This window comes from Lepus europaeus, chromosome 9 (genome assembly GCF_033115175.1).
Source record: "Lepus europaeus isolate LE1 chromosome 9, mLepTim1.pri, whole genome shotgun sequence".
NCBI classification, from domain to species: domain Eukaryota; kingdom Metazoa; phylum Chordata; class Mammalia; order Lagomorpha; family Leporidae; genus Lepus; species Lepus europaeus.
This window is the reverse complement of record NC_084835.1, coordinates 871,376-892,889: the sequence shown is the minus strand read 5'-3', so window position 1 is coordinate 892,889 and position 21,514 is coordinate 871,376. Positions and strand designations below refer to the sequence as shown.

General features: G+C 53.0%; 1 protein-coding gene across 1 annotated transcript in view; it reads right to left on the bottom strand.

The window, feature by feature from the left end:
* Positions 1-21,514, bottom strand: part of CNTN6 (contactin 6) — a 121,962-nt gene that overhangs the window by 22,953 nt on the left and 77,495 nt on the right. The window contains exon 11 of the mRNA XM_062200334.1: positions 4,420-4,547. Within this exon, the coding sequence (XP_062056318.1) occupies positions 4,420-4,547 (128 nt within the window). The remainder of the gene's footprint in view (positions 1-4,419; positions 4,548-21,514) is intronic.

Sequence of the window (21,514 nt, the reverse complement as noted above, 5' to 3'; positions counted from 1 at the left end):
CGGGAGTCTGCGTGGAAGACGGCCTCGCCCAGCTGCATTAGGGAAACAGACATTCCCGACACGCAGTGCAGAGAGCTTCAGAATCCTCTTAACACAGATAAGCCATATCAGCCAAAAACTAAGCTGCGAAATATCTGACTCTTGTAACTATTATCTTTTTACATGTTATCTAACAACAACATTTCTCGCATGACCGAGGCTGATAAGTAAATTCAAAGAGAGATGATTGCTTTATCAGCTTTACTGAAATTTCTCATTTGCTCCTTAGCACCCTATTGCTGTTAAGGTCATGATGTGATGATTCTGGTTTGAGACTCCAAATTACATTTGACTTTGTTATGAAAATCAGAACGTTACAGTCTGAGAGCATGCACACATACGGCCATCCTAGCACGGAACCAGAAGGCTACTCATGCAAGAGATGAGGAAGTGGTGGAAACATTCCTCCCCAGACGAAAGCTCAGATTTGCAGGTTGCAAATAGGAATTCTTGGATAAGAGGCGGACGTGGGACAGAGGTTGAGACACTGCTTGGGACGCCTGCGTCCTAGGCCGAGAACCTGGATCTGAGTCCCTTCCTGCTGCTGACCCTGTTCTGCTGATGCACACCCTGAGAGGCATCAGGGAACAGCTCGCATCCTGAGTCCCTGCCCACCTGGGAAACAGGGAATGGGGTTCCCGGGTCCCACTTCAGCCTGGCTCAGTCCTGGCTGTTACAGCAATGTGGGGAGTGAACCAGCAGGTGGTCTTCTCCCTCTGTCTCTTTCTCTCTGCCTTTCAGTTAACGAAAGAAAATGAGTGTCCCTGCGCAGGACTAAGCAGCAGCATTCCTGCGTGGGGCAGAAGCAGGTGGCCTCTGGCCAAGAGGAAGTGCGGACAACAGCCAGGCGTGTGCTGTGTCTGCGTGGCGGCCAGGAGGCTGAGAAAGCACAGTGCACTCACTCGTGCTGTGCCCACGTTCTGTGCCCAGATAGATGTTTCATTCATTTGGGTGTTCACATGATGGCCTGTGTACACATGTTCACACTGTGATGTGTCCATGTTTGCGATGTGTGATACGTGTACATGGTTGCTTTTGTGTGATATGCACATGCCTACTTTGTGTAATGATGTGTGTCCATGGTTACTTTGTGTGATGTGTGTATGTTTATGTGGTGTGATAATATATGTAATTTTATATGATGTTTGCATGTTTACAATGTATGATGTGTGTATGTTTATGTTGTAATGTGTGTACGTTTATATTGTCTGATGTATATATCGTGTGATGTGTGTATTGTAAGATACATGCACGTTTGCATTGTGTGATGCTGTGTGTATGTGTTTGCATTGTGTGATGTGTGTCCATGTTTGCACTGTGTGATGCTGTATGTCCATTTTTGCATTGTGTGATGAAGTGTGTAATGTTTATAATACGTGATGTTTGTGATGTGTGTCCATGTCTGCACTGTGTGATGTGTGTACATTTACATTGTGTGATGCTGGGTGTCCATGTTTACATTGTGTGACATGTGTACATGTTTACATTGTGATGTGTGTATGTTTACACTGTGTGCTGTATGTTTATATTGTGTGATCTGTGTATTGTATGATATCTGTGCATATATGCATTGTGTGATATGTGTCCATGTTTGCATTGTGTGATGTGTCCATGTTTGCAGTGTGTGATGTGTCCATGTTTGCAGTGTGTGATGCTGTGTGTAATGTTTAGCATACGTGATGATTGTGACATGTGTCCATGTTTGCGTTGTGTTATGTGTGTCCATGTTTGCAGTGTGTGATGCTGTAATGTTTACCATACGTGATGATTATGACATGTGTCCATGTTTGCGTTGTTATGTGTGTCCATGTTTGCATTGTGTGATGTGTGTCCACGTTTGCATTGTGTGATGTGTCCATGTTTGCATTGTGTGGTGTGTCCATGTTTGCATTGTGTGATGCTGTGTGTAATGTTTACCATACGTGATGCTTGTGGTACGTGTCCATGTTTGCGTTGTGTGGTGATATGCGTAATGCTTATCATATGTGATGGTTGCGATGTGTGATGTGTGCAGCATTATGCTGCGTGGTGTGAGTTCTTGTCAATGGCAAAGACGACAAGGGCTCCACATTCCCTGAGATGGGGAGTGGAGACTTCGTGAAGGTTAAAAAACAGCCAAATTTCCTCCCTGAATTAGAAACGAGTGACCCAGCACGTGGAAACTGTGCACACTGACGTCAGCTGTGTCCCTGAGTGGCGCCGCTGCACGGTGCTGCAGATGGCAGCTCTGCAGCCCCATGAAGCCGTAGGGTCTTTGTGCAGCTGCCCGCCCCTCCCACACCAGAGCACAACCGTGTGGGAAGGCAAAGCGACAGGTCTGCGCTGCTCTTTTGCCAGATGCACTAAGAGGCTTCTACCCTGAGAAACAGGATGGAGGCCACGTCCGTGAGCTCTGGGTGCTGTCCATCAGCAGGACCTGGGCACATGGTCCCCAGGGACATTCTAGACTTGCCACTTATCACCTGTCCCCTGCCCCCTGGGTGCCCTGTGCCTGGTGGGGCGGGAGGTGAACACTAAGGAGGTGGTCGTGAGAGGGTTCAGTGGTCTGCAAGGGCCGGCCCGTGAGCAGCAGGGTGGGCCGGTTCTTTCAACAGCCCCACAGAGAACACTCGTATCAGAACAGCAAGTCGGTTGGTGTTTTCCCTGAGCCATCTCATTTGCGACTGAGGACACAGGGGAGCGCAGAACCCCCCAGACCAGCTGGTCTCCACGGCGAGAGGACCTCACGGGATGCTCTACGCCGGGAATACATGGCGTGCGTCCAGAACCAGCACGGCCCAGCATGGCCCAGCCCAGCCGCTTCCAGGTTCTCGGTTCACGTGTACATGAGTCTCTGCCTTTTATTCACTTATTTTTCTTCACAATTACTGGTGGGCAGCAAACCTCATGTTGGCAGAATCTTTGCCAAGACTGGGAAGGGGGCCCTGCGCCCCGAGGCTGCGCAGTCACTGCTCTGCCCGGCCTCTGGGAAACGGGTGTGGTCACTGGGCTTTGCCGCCTCCTGTGCTCCTGGAGCGCACGCTCTACATGGCACGCTGGCGACCCCGGGGATTCTCCCGACCTGGTGCCTGTAATTGCAGTGCTTTCTGTCTTCTGCCAGTCCTCACCTGCTGCGTAATAAAACGCACGCACACTGCCTGCATCGTCATCACCTGGGGTGACATGGTCCTCTGCATCCGCTCACTGCACACAGTACCATTCAGTCTGCTCACTGCACACGGTACCATTCATTCCGCTCACTGCACACGGTACCATTAAGGTACCAAGGACGCACACCTTTCAGTACGGGAGGCCTTCCAGAAAACTCGGGAGAGATACCCTGTTGTTACATTTAGCCACAGTGGGGCTGTGGCGTAGCGGGTAAAGCCACAGCCTGCAGTGCCAGCATCCCATGTGGGCACCGGTTCAGGTCCCCGCTGCTCCACTTCCCATCCAGCTCTCTGCTGTGGCCTGGGAAGGCAGTAGAAGATGGCCCAAATGCTTGGGCCCTGCACCCACATGGGAGACCTGGAAGAAGCTCCTGGCTCCTGGCTTTGGATCAGTGTAGCTCCGCTGCTGCGGCCACCAGGAACTGAACCAACCAATGGAAGACATTGCTCTGCCTCTCCTCTCTCTCTGGAACCCTAACTCAAATAAATAAATAAATCTTTAAAAGAAAATTTAGCCACGGCACATATCTTGAACACGAAGCCCACCTCTGTGGTAGAAACCGAGGACAACGCAATCGGAGGCAGTGCAGCGTCCGGTGCACCAGGCCGGGGCAAGGTGTGTCAGGCACGCGTGGCTGCAGGTGGCAAGCAGGAGGAGCTCTGTGAGCTGAGCCTAAGTGAACGTGGGGAGCAGCCTCTCTAACCCCAGTCACGCCCCTCAGTGGGGCCTCTGGATGACCCAGGGCGGGCAGCTTCACCGCGGAACCGTGCGGCCTGTCTGCCTGCCTGAGTTCAGCTTTTCTCCCTGACAAGACCTGCTTTCTAACGTGGCAGCATGAGACCCCCGCGCCCCGACTCCAGCGCCTAGGCCTCCATAACTGAGTGAACTGATGACGCACCCGGCACCTTACCAACGCACACGCAAGCATTTCCGGTCACGGGATGGCTTCTGAGTGAGGACCGAGAAAACCATTACCCAGTGATTCTGTTCAACGAGCCCGGTCCACATCCAAGTGGTTTTGGTACTGGTTTTGTAACACTGATGGCACTTCAACTGCCAACGTTCACATCGACCGTGGTACCCACCAGCCCAGGTGCATCCTAGGAGAGGTCTTAGCAAACCCAGGCCTTTCCATGCACAGCATGATGCACTTCACAGGGTCACAGAGGGCACAGCACACATGTGTCTCTGACACGCATGCATCAAGAACAGATCAAGACAACGAAATACCTTTCACAATCAGCTGGCTGGTGTCCCTGGCTGTGCCGAACTGGTTTGTGGCTAGGCACGTGTACGGCCCAGCGTCCGACCTGGTGACGTTGTGTATCTTGAGGCCGCCGTCCTCCAAGAGAAACACCCTACAAAGAAAACAGGCAGTGACCCGGAGAAGGCGCTTCGCGTGGGTAAAGCCACGGCGTGTTCTCAGGTTAAGGCACCACCACACTCCTGGGTGCCTGCAATCCCACAGTCACACCCGTGTTCCTCCTTATCACCTCTGAATCCTTGACTAGGACACTGGGGAGGGAGTCAGCAGACGGGAGACTTTTCTGTCTCAGAATAAATAAATCGTACAAAAGCAAGTGGTTATCTCTTGAGTTCAGTGAGTCAGTGCATCTCAAGTGCCTGCTACTGTTTCAGGATTCAGACAAGTGAAAACCTGCTCTAGCTGAGGCTCTGTGCAGAGCCAGCTGCCCGACTCGCACAACCCTGGTTCTGCATGAGGACTGTGATGCCAGCATCTGTGCTGGGCCATCCCTGGGCATCTGCGCCTGGAAGGGTGGCCTGGTCTCGGGCCCTCCCAGTCATGCCGGCCCCTTCAGCAGAGGCAGCCCACCATGGAGTGGAGCAGTGCTGGGCTCCTCAGTGCGACCCATAAGAGCTCACTTCATTCCTGAGGTTCATCCTATTTCCATAAAATCAATCTGCACAATTTTTTAAACAATAAAAAAAGGTTTTAAATGTTTTATGAAAAACAAACTAGTAACCAATTTCATTTATAACATGTTAGAATGAATGGTTAAAAAAGTCTCTGCTGACCTAGCACATAGAAATCCAGAGATCAAACCATAACGAATTTTATGGCATGCTAAGTTGTATGAATATTGCAATTTATCACTTACTTTTCCTTTAGTTAATAGATGTAAAAAGACAGTAATAAAACTTAATATTACTAAAATGTAAATGGAACAAAACCATCCAATCATTTTCCTAGCTTAATACAAAATAATTAAGCAAAAATACAAAAGAAAAGTGAAAATTTCCTGTTGCTTCCTGCACGTGTCGACATGCGGTGCACAGCTACGATTTACAGAAGAGGAAGAAACACCCTCTAAGATCAAACTGCCCAGCAGCTGGTCTCTCCAGATAGGCAGGGCACACACAAAGAATCAACAGAATGCTGTAATTGATGCTTCTGATGACATTCGTAGAGAAAGATCAAGACTGATCTCCCCACACTTCTTCTGGTATGTTCAAAAGTTTACTACAACGTATCGATAAGCTGTATTGGAATATTCCATCTTCACTACACGTGAGCTTTGCTGGCATTGACAGACAGAGGCCTGCCATGGGCACAGGGGCGCCTGGCTACCTGTGACTGGGAAACACCGCTGACGAGTGGAGATCTGCATGGATTGTTACCAAAGCCAATGAGGTTGTTGGGAAGAAAGTAGAAGGCAATGAAGTGATTGCTTACATGTGTTTTAAGGATTAATGCTGAGGTTATACTACAAAGACAGAACACACATCATAATGTGCGGGTGCAAATACATGAGTGGGCACCTTGGAACTGTGCAGTGGGTTCCAAAAATTTTGTAGTAGTTTGGATATGTGATTGGAAATGTAGCAATGTTGAAATATTGTTTCCATCTTAATTTATTCAGGAAATATGTACTCAATGCCTACAGTGTTTGGTGCAATATGTGTTGCTACAAGGGTATGGAAAATCAAGTGTGACATACCCAGGGGGGCTTTCCCATGATCGGGAGGCGGCACCGAGTAATCACCTGGAGTGAACTCCGCTCAGACCCTCCGCAGAATGGAACGGCTGTCAGCCCGCGAAACCCTGAGAGCACGCACAGAGCAACCAGTGACCCCATTAGCAGTGGGCGGTGCGGGGCTGACTTCTCACCCATCCTTCTCCTCGGGCCAGGAAGCACTCAACTTTGCAAGTGTTTTCTAACTTCAGGCTTCCAAAGCATAGTTTCCTGAGTGTGCCATTAGCAGAGCAGCAAACACGTCACGTGTCTATCACGCACCTGTCATCCATCATCTCTCTCATCTGACAGCTACCTGTTTATCAGCTAGGATTTTATTGCAACGAACGACACTTAATGTTGGACATTCCTAATCTGACCTCCAGGGAGTCCCTCACTTGCCTGCAGTCTGCTGCAGCAGCTGTGTGTGTACAGGAGAGCTCTTCACAAAGGTCTTGGACAGTGGAATTAGAGGCTGTTTATTTCAATGCAAAATATTTCCAAGCACAGAAGGGGCCTCAAAGTTCATGGAAAATCCATGCAGTACAAAAACCTAAATGTAGATTTCTGGATTTTTTCCCATCCATACTCATCTTTTAAATCTAACCTTCCACAACATTTTTTATGTGCATTTTCTCAGGAGTCTTCGGTCTGTGAGGCCTAAGGGCGGACTTGGCGTGCCCATCATGGGGGAGTCTGAGCTACAGAGGTGACTCGCGCGACACTGCTAAAGGTGACGCCAGTACGGAGACTCCCTCCAGTCGTGCCCCACGCAACCTCAGTGCTAGCAGCACAGCAGGGAGGGAGCCTGCTCTGACGTCCAACCGCTCGCAGCTGAATAGGAGCGCTACTATTAAATATCACTGTGTAACACTAGGGCCAAGCTACTTAGCGTCCAGGCCCCGAGTTTACACCCCGTGGCGTGCGGACACACATCTCTGCGGCGTAGAGTCAGGAGGACTGAGTGGCAGCAGCGCTTTAGACGCTCACACTGGACCTGGGCCCCGTGCAGCAGCCAGTGGCCACAACGTCCACGTGGATTCCTCACTGTGCTTTGGCGCTACGCACTGGTCAGCTCCACGCACGGGTGCCTCGCCCTGCTGTGGACATGCGCGTTTCCAGTTCCACGAGGAGCAGCAGCACAGGGGAACACCCAGGCCCAGCACAGTTTGCGCAAAGGGGCAGAGGGTGTAGGCCAGGCCTCGGCCAGGAGCCGGGTACCAGGGAGACGTCCTCAGCACTGGGTTTTCCTGTTCAACCCCTCCCGGGACTCATACACTTGCTGCCAGTGTCCTTGGCGACTGTATCTTTCTGACCCACGTGAAATGAATTAATATGGCCACTCATGCGGTTCTTTCTGTCTGTTGTTAACAGTTAACCTTTGTTCCCCTTGACTCAGCTCCTGTTTCTCATCCTCTTCCGGTTGTAGCTCCTGCCTGAAACCTGGATGTACTGAGCGACAGGTCCCGTGGCTGTAGCCCAGCTGTGGTCATCGTCCCTGGACTGTGCTGGTTTTGGTGTCACTGACAGACACTCGACCCCTCCTTCACCCTGGTCCTTTCTCAGGGCAGTGGCCTTCTTCTCAGCCTGTACCCTCAGCCGCTCAGTGAGAACGTCCCAGCCATTCATGGGCTTGAGTAGAAAACCGTCCCCAGGGACCAAAGCCTCGAATTCTGGAGACGACGCAGCTACACCTGAGACACGGGCACTGAAGGTCTTCCCTGACAGCTAAATGGAAGGATGGTTACACGCGCACATGTTGGTGCCTGCTCACCTGAGGGAACATAAGTTAGCAGCTTAACAGACCACACAGCTCCCCCCATGGCGCTGTGGCTATAAAAACAAGGCATTCAGAATGCCGGTGAACCTGGGCAAGGCTTTGTGTCCGGTGGCTTTGGGAAACGGGCAGGGAGAAATGGGAGCCAGCAGCACACCGCGTGCGGGGGCACAGACAAGCTGGAGGCAGGCTCCACGGTGCCATGGAGCAGGCAGCATGGCAGCCGTCTCACCTTCAGGGAAGGGGTAGCACGAGGGACACAGACGTCGTGGGTACCCTTAGATGCCCGAGTCACGGCTTTTCCTCGCACCTGACGCAGTGAAGGCAGGGAATCCCACCGTGCCCACTTGCCCTACTCCAGGGTATCACACCGTGCCCACTTGCCCTACTCCAGGGTATCACACCGTGCCCACTTGCCCTACTCTAGGGTATCACACCGTGCCCACTTGCCCTACTCCAGGGTATCACACCGTGCTGACTTGCCCAATGCAAGGGTATCACACCGTGCCCACTTGCCCTACTCCAGGGTATCACACCGTGCCCACTTGCCCTACTCCAGGGTATCACACCATGCCGACTTGCCCAATGCAAGGGTATCACACCGTGCCCACTTGCCCTACTCCAGGGTATCACACCATGCCCACTTGCCTACTCCAGGGTATCACACCGTGCCCACTTGCCCCACTCCAGGGTTTCACACCGTGCCCACTTGCCTACTCCAGGGTATCACACCGTGCCCACTTGCCCAGCTCCAGGGTATCACACCGTGCCCACTTGCCCTACTCCAGGGTATCACACCGTGCCGACTTGCCCAATGCAAGGGTATCACACCGTGCCCACTTGCCCTACTCCAGGGTATCACACCATGCCCACTTGCCTACTCCAGGGTATCACACCGTGCCCACTTGCCCCACTCCAGGGTTTCACACCGTGCCCACTTGCCTACTCCAGGGTATCACACCGTGCCCACTTGCCCAGCTCCAGGGTATCACACCGTGCCCACTTGCCCTACTCCAGGGTATCACACCATGCCCAGCTGCGCAGCTCCAGGGTATGACACCATGCTGACTTGGCCAAGCCCTACCTAGAACAGGTGCTTCCAGCCTGGTGCCTTTACACTCTTGCTTTCCTGGGCTGCATGTGAGCTTACTCATCACGAATGAGACAAATATAATGGAGACCAACACTCACAGTATTCATACACAGCTAATTCCATGGAAAGATTAGGTAGGCCTTTCACTTACAGAAGAGTAATCTCTCTACGTCGATGCTAAAGTGTGCAATGCAAGTGAAAGGCTGTGACATGTGTGCCATCAGCCACCCTCCATGACAAAGTTTGAGGGCAAAGAAGTGAGCAACAGCTAAATTCCTTAAAATAAGAAAAATTAGGACACCGAGTGATTCTCACTTCTTACTGCTGAAACCAGAGAACTAGAACAGTACTGCTATTTTTATAGTTAGATTATTAACTGGAGTATTGCTTCCAGTTCTGTCTAAAGATAATACTGTGGACCATGAAATTTTAATTGAATCTCTAATTTCACTGGTATCTTGAAAATGTAAAATAGATTGGATTAAAATGAGTTAGATAAGAAGCAGAAAAGTGTGTATAAATTTTTACTCTTCACAATTCAGGTTTTAGGTAAATGTCCCACTGGAATCCATTGTAGATCAAATATTGATACTGTGTTTTAATGACTTTTGCACCTGATTATCATATTTAAGGTGCAATATCTGTGCTAGTCCCACTATCATTTATAAGCTTTCTTTCAAAAAGTCCTTACTTTCAGAAGCTACAAAACGCGCATGGGTAACATGTTGATCTACAAACAAGGAAATGCACTGGCTCGCTCAGTTCCCCAAGCGTACAGGCTGTCCTTGCCACACTCTTTAACTCAATCATTCACAACAGCATTAAAGGAGGTTCGAGCTTATCTGATGCCTCTGGCCAGGCCAAACTTAACGATTTACTCGACAAATCAATGACCAAACAATTCTTCCCTCCTTATAAGGTCATCAGCGTAGTAAACAGGAGAAAGCCGGGAAGAGGGACGCAGACCACGGGAGGGAAGCCCACGAAGCGTGGCTTCAGCCTCGCGAGACCCCAGGCAGCTCTCGTCAGGCAGGAGCGTGAGGAACAGACCCAATGTCAGGAACACTCGCGTAGCCACGCAGAGCGCGGGTATCCACTGCCTGCATCCTGTCTGACTTCTGGGAGGGCGCAGTCTTTACAGCAAAAGGGTCGTGCGACCTGAGCAGGACACCGCCGCTCGGGGTCCGCCCACCTGCCCCTGCCTCCTGCTGAGCCCGGGGACTCTCCACGCCATCCCCCAGGAGTAGGACATTCAGGACCAGCTGCCCAGAGCGCCTGGCAGTCCCCTCCGTCCCCCAACACAGACCGGGCGGGCGGCCCTGTGGCTCCACATGTCTCACCTGCGCCACTCTTGCTGCCTGCCCGCGAACACGCTCAGGAGCCCAGCTTTCCCGCCACTGCAGCCCTCCCTCCCCCTGACGCAGCAGGTGCTGTGAGCCCACGCAGGATTCAGGACGCCATCACAGCCCGAGCAGGGGGCCTTCCCACGCTTCCTGTTTTCACTGAGTCTGTTCGCTGGCTGCGCTAGAAAGCCACGTGGTTTCCTGTTTGTTTTCGAGGCAGGTGGTCAGGGAAAGGGGAGGCCACCTGAGTGCTGACCTCACACTATGCCGGGGCCACGTCCGGCCCCACGCCGTGGCCACCCACGTTAGGGAGCACCTGGCTGACTGGTGTGTGAACCTGACGGGGGCGGGGGGAGGGCACTGGTCCCATGCTCAGCTTGTTCGCGAAGAAACAAACACAGGGGCACTTGTCCTGCTGCGCTTCTCTGAACGACTGTCATGCGAAAACATCAGGAGAGACACTCCATCTGTACCGAGCGTCTTCTTGTTGTCGTTCCCAAACAACACAGTACCACTACGCACGCAGCACTGATGTTGCATCAGGCTTTGTAAGTACCCAAGAGATGACTTAACACACGTGGCTGCACTGCTGGGCCTCGTGCGAACAGGGGGCCATTTTGCACACACAGCTGGGCACCTATGGATTCTGCTCTCTGTGCTTTGGGGCATCCTGCAGAATCAGCCCTCTGCAGCTACAAGGACGCCTGCATTCAAATGTGTGTGTACATGTCACACATCACATGTTACATGTCATCCATACACCACTCAGAAAATATACCACCAACACGAGGCTGCCCGCATATATGTATGTATGTCACACATCACACGTTACATGTCATCCATACACCACTCAGAAAATATACCACCAACACGAGGCTGCCCGCATATATGTGTGTATATGTATGTCGCACATCACATGTTACATGTCATCTAACACCACTCAGAAAATATACCACCAACACGAGGTTGCCCTCATATACGTGTGTATATGTATGTCACACATCACACGTTACATGTCATCCATACACCACTCAGAAAATATACTACCAACACGAGGCTGCCCTCATATATGTGCGTATATGTATGTCACACATCACACGTTACATGTCATCCATACACCACTCACAAAATATACCACCAACACGAGGCTGCCCGCATATACGTGTGTATATGTATGTCACACATCACATGTTACATGTCATCTATACACCACTCAGAAAATATACCACCAACACGAGGCTGCCCGCATATATGTGCGTATATGTATGTCACACATCACACGTTACATGTCATCTATACACCACTCAGAAAATATACCACCAACACAAGGCCGCCCGCATATATGTGTGTATATGTATGTCACACATCACATGTTACATGTCATCTATACACCACACAGTAAATATACCACCAACACGAGGCTGCCCTCATATATGTGTGTATATGTATGTCACACATCACATGTTACATGTCATCTAACACCACACAGTAAATATACTTCCATCAACACGAGACTGCATTCATATATGTGTGTGTCATATCACACATTACATGTCATCTAACACCACACAGAAAATATACTATCACCAACATGAGACTGTAGTATGTCACATATCACACATACTCCATGTCATCTATATGCTACATAGTAAATATCATACTACCACCAACATGAGACTGCATTCATATATTGTGTGTATATGTATGTCACATACCACACACACTCCATGCTATCTACATGCCACATAATAAATGTCCTATTACCAACACGACACTGCATTCATATATGTGCATATATATCACATATCACATGTTACCTATCATCTATACACCACATAGTAAATATTGTATTACACCTACTCTGCATATATGTCATATATCACACACTCCATGCCATCTATATGCCACATAGTAAATATCATACTACCACCAACACAAGACTGTGTTCATGTCTGCCACATATCACTCATATCCACATCTATATGACACATAGTAAATACACCAACACAATATGAGACAACATTCATACACATGTGCATATGTGTCACATATCATACTCGTTACATGTCATCCATATGCCACAAAGTAAATATACTATGATTCACACAATGAGACTACATTCATGTACATGCACATATGTCACATACCACACCCATGTCATCTATATGCTGCATAGGAAACCTCATACTACACCAACCCAATATGAGACTGTATCATACATGTGCATGTCTGTCACATACCACATGTTACATGCCATCTATTCACCACACTGTAAACACCATACAACATGACTGCATTCATATATATGTGCATATGTCACATGTCATACATATTACATGGCACCCATATGCCACATAGTAAAAAATCATACTATCACCAACACAAGACTGCACTTATATGTATGTGTACTTAGGTCACATATCACACACTCTACATGTCATCTGAATGCCACCTATTATATACCATATTGCCACAAATAGTATCACAAACATCATGTATAGGTCACATGTCACATATCGTACCATCATACATACAGTGTGAAGCCGGGAGGTGGATGAGCGCCCCAGGTGGTAGCTGGTATTAGGTGGTATTTGCATTCTCTTAACACACAGATGTTTTCTGATTGTATTCTCTCAACTATTCAGCCTTTTCTTTGTAGACCCAATCACGTCTTGACTCGTGTTATCACCAGGTCCAGCATAGGACACGCTGAAGACAGGGGCTGGACACAGGAATACACAGCATGCGCCTGCTGGCGTCCTCTGACTGCCAACGCTCTCTGGACACTGATGTAGGAGCTGAAGCAGAGGAATGAATGAGGCAGCAGGAGAGCCCTGAACACAGCAGCTGAGTCCCTGTCACTCTCAGACAGTTCTGACAGTGACACTGAAGGTCCAGCTCCAGCCACAGCACACACTCTGGTGGTCACAATCAAGTGCATTCTGTATGTGTGCAGGGGTCCTAAATATGAAAGTGACCACAGACAGTGGGCAGTGCTGCCCCAGCACACGCCTGGCCTCTGCCCAGCCCCGGGAAGGTGGCAGTGCTGCTCTGGGGTGGTGCACTTAGCCGCACTGGCCACAGAGAGAATCAACCTGCTGGGGCGACGGCAGTGCACACCCACGAGACGTGGTGGTGCAAACAGGTGGCACATAAGCTCAGCTTCCCCGTGTTGTCAGAACACAGGGTTTTCTCAGGTGCCTGTGACAGAACCAGACAGGCCGGGGTGCCTGACTCCACCCCGACACACACCCCGCCCTCCACAGCCGAGAGGAAGATGTACGGTAAGCAGACTGCAGAGCTAAGGGTGCACGCCCCATGCCCGGGGAATCTGGAGATGGCTTAGGTCTTCCCGTGTGTGAGTGAGCAGGCCTCATCAGTGCAGGGTTGTTTGGACGTGCTGTGTGGAGGCCAGAGATGGGCTAAAACTCTTACTGCCGCCTGCGTCTCATGTCTCAGGATTCCTGGTTTCTGCGGTTGGATTTTGTGCCAAATGTGACTTAGCTGCTGTGAGCAGTGAGAAGATTCAAAGGCAAGGCTTGGGCTCAGCTGTGCCGAGTGCCAATGCGGAAGCCAGGCACCAAGTCCCCAGCTTCACAGCTCATCAGCGTGAGCCTGCCTGTTTAACCCACGTGAGTATTCCAGCCTCGGGGGCAGGACACGACCCCGGGGCCGAGGGCGGACACACACCGCCCCTAAATCACATGGGAGCTGGGCGTGGTGCCTGATGTCCAGCCGGGGAGGGACACGTGCAGCCTCGCAGGCCCGAGGTGGGGCAGGGACAGGTCAGGAAAAGCATCCTTGTTGGCTATGGGACCCTGAGATGCCCGACAGTCACAGAGGGGAACGGGCACGGACCCCAGTGCTGAACCGATACAGCTGACGAAGGGCAAGCAGAGAAATGTGAGAGAGAAAACGTACGCCCCTGAAATAACCATAGGAGAACGTACTGGCAAGGCACAGAGCAGGTGAAACCACAGAGCAGCGGGGCATGAGGAGGGCGCGGTGCTGGGAGTCGCGCCGTCTGGCCTCATCTTCCTCACCAGCAAGCCCAGAGCCCGTGAAATGTTAGGGATGCAAAGTGTGGCAGGTGCAGGCTTCAGGACAGAGGCGTGTCAGACACGGCTGGGGACATGGCGGGCTCCCTCGGTGAGCTGGGCTGGAGCGCTCCCGGAGCTCCACGCCATCAGCAAGTGCAGGGTCAGCCCCGCCCTGCTGTCCTGAGTCGGCGGCGGAGGCTGCTGGGAGCTCCAGGGCCAGATGCCACTCGGAGCCTGAGACACAGACGTGGGGAGCAGCTGAGACTAGGGGACGCGCGTGGACCCGGCGTCCCTGTCACAGTCACACAACCAGGTCAGCTCTTTGTTGAATCTGCACAGTCTGACATCAGACATCCATGATGTCTGAGGGTGCAGGAGGCTAACTCACTGAAAGGACTTGTTTACTTATTTCATTGATGTGAATCAGTCAGACTCTCACCAGTATCAGTGTCTGACACCACAGAGACCCAGTATGTCCCTCTTATTGGTACAAGCATAGAGCTTGAGTGGCCGGCGCTGTGGCGCAGCGGGCTAAGCCATGGTCTGTAGTGCTGGCATCCCATACAGGTAGCGGTTCGAGCCCTAGCTGCTCCACTCTCGACCCAGCTAGCTCCCTACTGATGGCCTGGGAAAGCAGCAGAGGATGGCCTGAGTCCCTGGGCACACGGCCCTCCGTGGGAGACCCAGAATGAGCTCCTGGCTCCTGTTTTTAGCCCAGCTCCAATCATTGTGCTTTCTCTCCCTCTCCCTCTCCATCTCCCTCTCCCTCTCCTCTACTCTGCCTTTCAAATAAATAAATAAATTTAAACAAATAGAACTTGACTGCTATGTGGGTATTTTAACAAGTTTGTGGGAAAATGTTTATAAGAATATATTATTTTTGTGTCAGTTTGAAAGCCATGCATAGTTTCTTGTTTTAACAATGCACCATTTTTCATTAACTTTTGCAAGACCCACTATACGGATGAATCTCAAAATACTGTGCACCAGGCTAGAGCTATTTTTAACTGCATTTCCCACAAACATTTTGAAGCACCCTAATACATCAGCACTTGCAGAAGACTTTCTAAACTAAGTCTGGGGAAAAAAAAAAAAAAGAAAGAAAGAAAAAGAAGAAATACTGTGCAGTGTGGAGGCCTGCCTGCAGTTCCACAGACGGCCTGCAGGGCGGCGGGGGAGAGCAGATGGGGCTGTTCCCAACGGCTGCTTTCCTGCTGCTCCCACAACGTTGTGACTGAGAGTGTGACACTCAGCTACCTAAGCGTGAAGGTTTAGTTTTATCCATCTGAAAAGACGAATGCAGCGTCTTAGATGTTACAAACCACATGGCATGGCATGTGTAACATCTACACACGCTGTCTGCTCACGACAGGTGCTGTGCCACCAGATACCATCATGGGCATCACTGTTCTCTGCCTGCAACTCCAGGCCAGGGATGGAGGATGCATGCCAGGTGTTTCCAGGCTTCCCCCATGGAGGCGGCACAAAGCCATGTCCACTGCTTACTGAGCAGGGTCCTGCGGACACGTGTGTTCTCTCGATGCGGGGACATCTCCCTCTGCACCTGCACGGTGTGGCGTTCCCCTCCAGGTGTGGAGTCGCCACACACACGCCTACCCCTCCCACTTCTCGTCATGGGAGGAACTCTGGACAGTGCTTCCAGCGCCAGCTCCGTCACCTCCCGCCAGCTGTGGCTTCTCGGGATCTGGGGACCCGTGAGTGAAACACGCCCCGTCACCCCCGTGGGCGGTATCACCCGGGCTACCACACTGCCTCTCCAGGAGCAGCGCTGGGTCAGGCTCACTGAGAAGCCCAGACCCATCATACAGCCTGGACCATGGGTCTGCCACTGGCTTCCACACGGATGGGCCGCCCAGCACATGTCACTCAAGAACCAGTTCTGTCACTTCAGCGGTCCCCACACCGTGTCCTGTGGAGACCTGGGGTTCTGGGGGCACATGGATGGCTCCAGGGAGGGAGGAAGTGGGAAGGGGCCCCAGACCAGTGCGGTACAAATGCATCTGTGCCTGAATTTAAAACCTGCCCCAGCAAGAACAAAGAATGAGACTGGAATCCCGTGGCCACAGCCAGCACTGTTCTCGCTCCACGAGAGAAAACGAAGCCTCTGTTCTCCCTGGAGAGACGGTGGCAGCGAGGCTCGCTCCAGCGGCCGTGGCCCAGCCGCTGTGCTTGGCGTTTGTTGGTCCGCGCACACGGCCGGGCAGCAGCCCCCGTCTCTGTAGCTGCGAGGCAGCCCACACTCCACTTCAGACACATTGAGGAGTCACTTCCTGTCTCCAACATTAAACCAAGAACAAAAGGTCATTTGTATAAATTACAGGAATAATTGACCTTTTCCGTCTATAAAATTATTGCTGTGGAATACGTATGTAAATGCGGAAGAGGTAAATGTCACTCACAGATTAGAAGCCGGCACTGAGGTAAGTGGACACATCCGAGGGTCACTTACACCCCTACCTTCGGAGGGCAGGTGGCTGGGGGAGGGTGAAGAACGAGCTTCCATCGGAGGGACGCTGGAACAGGAAGCAGAGTGCGGGGGCCGCAGTGGGGGTGAAGCGGCAGCCCTCAGGGGCAGGTGGAGTGCGTGGAGGTCACGTGACGGCCTTGCTGCTCCTGGCGGCAGAAGCGGTGAACTCACGGGGTGCAGCTTCCTCGCCCGGCCTCACAGCTACGGAGTCAGAGCCTGTGCCTCTCCTGGGGTTCTTGTGATGCGAGGCCGAGTCTGAGGTCTGCAGGGATGGACTGAATTCTCGGCTCCTCCCCTGCAGAGCTCGCCCGCCCTGTGTCCGGGGGGGCAGGCTGGGTGTCTGGAGGGTGCCGTGCAAGGCTGCTCTGGCAGAGCTCGGGATGCAGCTGCGCATGACCAACACGTTGGGAAGAGGGAAGCGGCGCCGTCCCCAGCCACCCCAGGCAGGACGGTCTCCAGGTGAGCTTCCTCTGCCGTGAGCCTGTAGGCAGGTGCCGCTGACACAGTGTCTGAAGGGGGAGCGCCCCAGGCCAGGCAGGCAGGTGGCAGAGAGAGGGCAGGGTCGGGCGGCAGCAGCGAGGACCGAGGGCGAGACAGACGGGCACGCCTGGGTCTGGCGGGCTGCCTCTCCGTGGGACGGCTCCTGACGCCTGGACAGGCTCTCCGTAACAAGGCTCTGAGGAGTGGTGGTGAAGAGCTGAAAATGGTATTACCGGGGAGCTGCACAGAGGGAGGCTGCATCACGCAGGCTGTCACTGCTCCTGCGACAGGGCCAGATGGCCCATCTGCCTGGGCTCGTGCTGCCTGACTGTGGAGCACCATGACACCAAGGCGGTGGGGACACAGAACAGAATTAGGTTTGTTCGCTCGTTCCATTAGGAACCTCCACAAGGAGGAGGCAGGGGCAGAGAGGCAGGCCTGTTCTCCCCGCCGCCTGGGGCTCCTGATTTCGGGAAGCTGATGCCCCACGGGGGAAGGTGGATGCACAGGGCTCCAGGGAGAAGGTGCAGCTGTCTGTGCAGGTGTTCGGCGTGCGTGGGAGGGAGACGGACTCCCAGAGTCACAGGGTGGAGCCCCGGCCCCTCTCACCCTTTCTCAGCTGCCGCTGCTGACCCTCCTGGACTAGTGCGTCCCAGAGGGAGGTCCCCCGTTGCTGTCAGGCAGACAGAAGTGACGTTATTCTATTTCATATCCAGGGCTTGAGGCAAGGATATGGAAGGAGCACCACTCACCGCATCACTGAAGATGGCCCCACGGCACCTTCCGGGCTCACCTGTTTACGGCACATGCGTGTGTGGTACCCCAGGGTCTGTGCGCAGATGCTCAGCACAGGGCGGCCGCAGGTGCAGGCGGTGGAACTGGTTCTGGAGCTCCCTCAGCCTGAGAGCAGCATTCCTGAGGGGGTGCGCTGCTTCCACGTGGATTCCAAGGGGACTTTGCAGAGTTTACCCCTTGGGGAGCACTGGGGCAAAAGTCCTACAGACACAGCACACACCACTGCCCCACATGTGCAGCACTGTGAGATGAGCAAACGAGGCCCACGCGCACTGCTGGTCCAGTCTCTGTCGCACGGTCAGCACACGGACGTGTGGTGCCAGGCGTCCCAGCCCACCTGCACCTGCAGTCCCGCAGGCCGTGTGAGGGTCCGCGTGAACAGGACTCTTCTGTGCCAGGGACTCGAGCATCCAGAGTTGGTGTCCACGGTGGGTCCACACCGCGCTCTGACATCTCTCATCTTTAGAAACGCAGGCATTGTGGCCCAGCGGGTTAACTCGCACTCAAGATATCTCCATCCTGTATCGGAGCCCCTGGGACGGAGTTCCTCCTCCAAATCCGATCCAGCTTCCTGTTAACCCTAACCCTGGAAGGCTCAGCAGATGACGGAAGTGCTTGGGGGCACTGACACCCACATGTGAGGCCTGGACTGAGCGCCAGCTCCTGACTTCAGCCTGGCTCAGCCCTGGCTGTCACAGTCATTTGGAGATTAAACCAGCAGATGGGAGATCACTCTCTGTCTCTCTTTACCTGCCAAATACATAAATAAAACTGAAAAACTAGCGCTGAATATGGAAAATGAGCTTCCCTGTTTGAGAGCCATTGCGTTCCCAGTGTACTGCCAGGCACACAGGAGGTGTTCGGCTGCTTATTTTAAATACTGACAATTGGCCTGACATGCGTGGATATGGTTTTATTCTTTAAGGACATAAGGGAGAAATGCTGTGCCTTCTTCATGGCTTTGGTTACTCTTCTTCCCATCACAGGATGAAATTCCCCGTCTGCATTCCTCCTGTTCGGAGTCCACCGTGGCCCAACTAGTTCAGGGGTTGTCTCGGACAATGCCTGCCAGGGCATGGCCTGGCGCTGTGTGTCCAGCGGGTTCACATGTCCTGTGACTCGGGAGCTGATCCCTGCCGAGGCAGCCAGCGGTCGCTGGCCCTAGAGGCAGATCAGGGTCTTCAATGCTGTCGGCTCACCTGCTAAGCAGATCCACAGGAGAAGAAGTGACTGATCACACTCAGCAGATGTGGACGGCCTCCGTCACTGCCTCAGAACGGTGCACATAGAGAAGCTCCATCTTCCTGGGCTGTGGTTCCCAAGTGAGGCTTGGGGTGCTGCTCCGACTGCCAGCGGCCAGCCTGCACAGCTGCGGTCTGCGTGCAGGTGTCCAGGGCAGTGGTCACGGGTGGGCCACCTCCCTTTCACTGCAATGTCACCTGAGTCCCATCAGGTCCCTTGGAAATACAAGCTCTGAGCTGCTTGCTCCGTGGTGACCAACTGAGATCCAATGTGGTTCAAGAACAGACTAGGAGTTATCCATGGAGCGAGAAGGAGAACTGGGGCTGGAGCCCAGAGCTGCCATTGCAGCAGGGCAGGGGAAAGTCTATCACCTCAGCACGGAGCAGCTGGGTCGAACGGGTGCTGAGCAGTTGTGTGCAGTGATAAACACCACAGCTGTATTAGTTACTGAGGCTGTGGGCCCAACTGTGCAGTCTCTACACTCCGTCACAGCAAGTGGGCTTCAACTCACTGATCTAACAGCACAGGGTGTCGGGCTTTGTGCAGGGTGCTGGGCCTCTGGGGAGTGTGCTGTGTCTTCAGTTCTCAGCCACTGTCACGTTTGGCACAGGCGCCTGGTCCACTGAGCGAATCGCCCAAGTGCACACACAGTTATAGCTAAGACAAGCTCGCAGCTCCACTGCACCACGTCATGCTTTCCACTGATTCTGTCTGTGCAGCATGGACGCATGGTTAATTTTCCCCAACGTTGTTTTCATAACATTAACCTTCACATACATCCAACAGTGACTTCCAAGCCATAGGCAGCCTGGCGATTTCGCCAGAGGCCATGCTGCACGTCCACAAGGAGACCCTAGCCCAGGCCCCCTGCACAGCGTGCTGGCTGTGCCCATGGGACCATTCCAAGCTGTTCTCAGTTTTCGTGGCACTGCTGAGCCCAGCGAGGGTGAGGCAGATGTCACGTGGCCACGTTCCCAACAGGAAACCAAGTAGCCTCGGACTGGGCCACACCTCTGCTTATCTTTAGTTCTAGGACAACTTCCTCCCCCCAAAGCTGCTATGCACACAGAGAGCTCCCAGGAAGGCACAGATATTGATGATGGCGCACGGCTAACCAGAAACACATCAATCACTTTGAGATCCACAGTCTGACCTCAATAACCAACTCCCCAGGACAGGGGAAGTGCGAAGGTGGGATGGCAGACCTGGCACCAAGCCAAGCTCTGTCCTCACTGGCTGTCACCTCACGGAAGCCCCAAACACATGCACTGCGCACTGGCTGTGAGCAGACACTCAGTCAGCACCATGGGTGGAGGTCCCCCCAGCCGCCCACACTGTGCCAGGAGAGCTGGTGACACTGCCAGTTCAAAGCAGACAGCACCGTGCTTATAACAGTCACTGCAAATACATGTTTTCCTGCATAGCTATCTCCAAGGCCAAGAGAAAGACCACTTCTACTTGGAAGCATTGTGAAGTCACCAGGTGGGTCCTCACCTCCCGGAACCTCCCCGGGACCAGCTTTCTCTAGAGCCCACAGCCCTTCCCATGGGGGTTTGCTGCTTCCTTGGTCCTGCCCTGGGGAGAGCCTCGGCGCAGGGGCTGCAGGGCACCTGGAGGCGGGCAGAGTGAGGCAGGAGGGCACCAGGGGACGCACGCTCCGTCCGATCAAGTGTGGGTCAGTCCACACCCCCAGGCACCCGCACGCACGCCACACAGCCAGGGCCTTAAGCGGTTTTAACCCGGCTTACTCTCTTCCTCGGCCACAAAGCACTTTTGAGTTTGTAAACAGAGCAGAGTCCCCACTTCCAGCCCCAGGTGTTCTGTTTCTGGCTCATGGGATTCACGACCCACATCCTGGTTTTCCCTGAGATGTCGGAAGCTTGCCTGCTGTGTCTGCCTGCGGCCAACCACAGCAGGTGGCGGGATTCCGAGCTGGTGCCGAACGCACTCTCCTGCCTGTCACAGCCCTCCTCCCAAGACTGACAGCTGCCGCTGCTCAGCACATGCTACTTGCTTTGGTTCCACCTGCCTGGCTAGCTGTGCACACGCTGCACTGAACGAAGGCCCCGTGTCACGTGTGTGGAACGGCGGC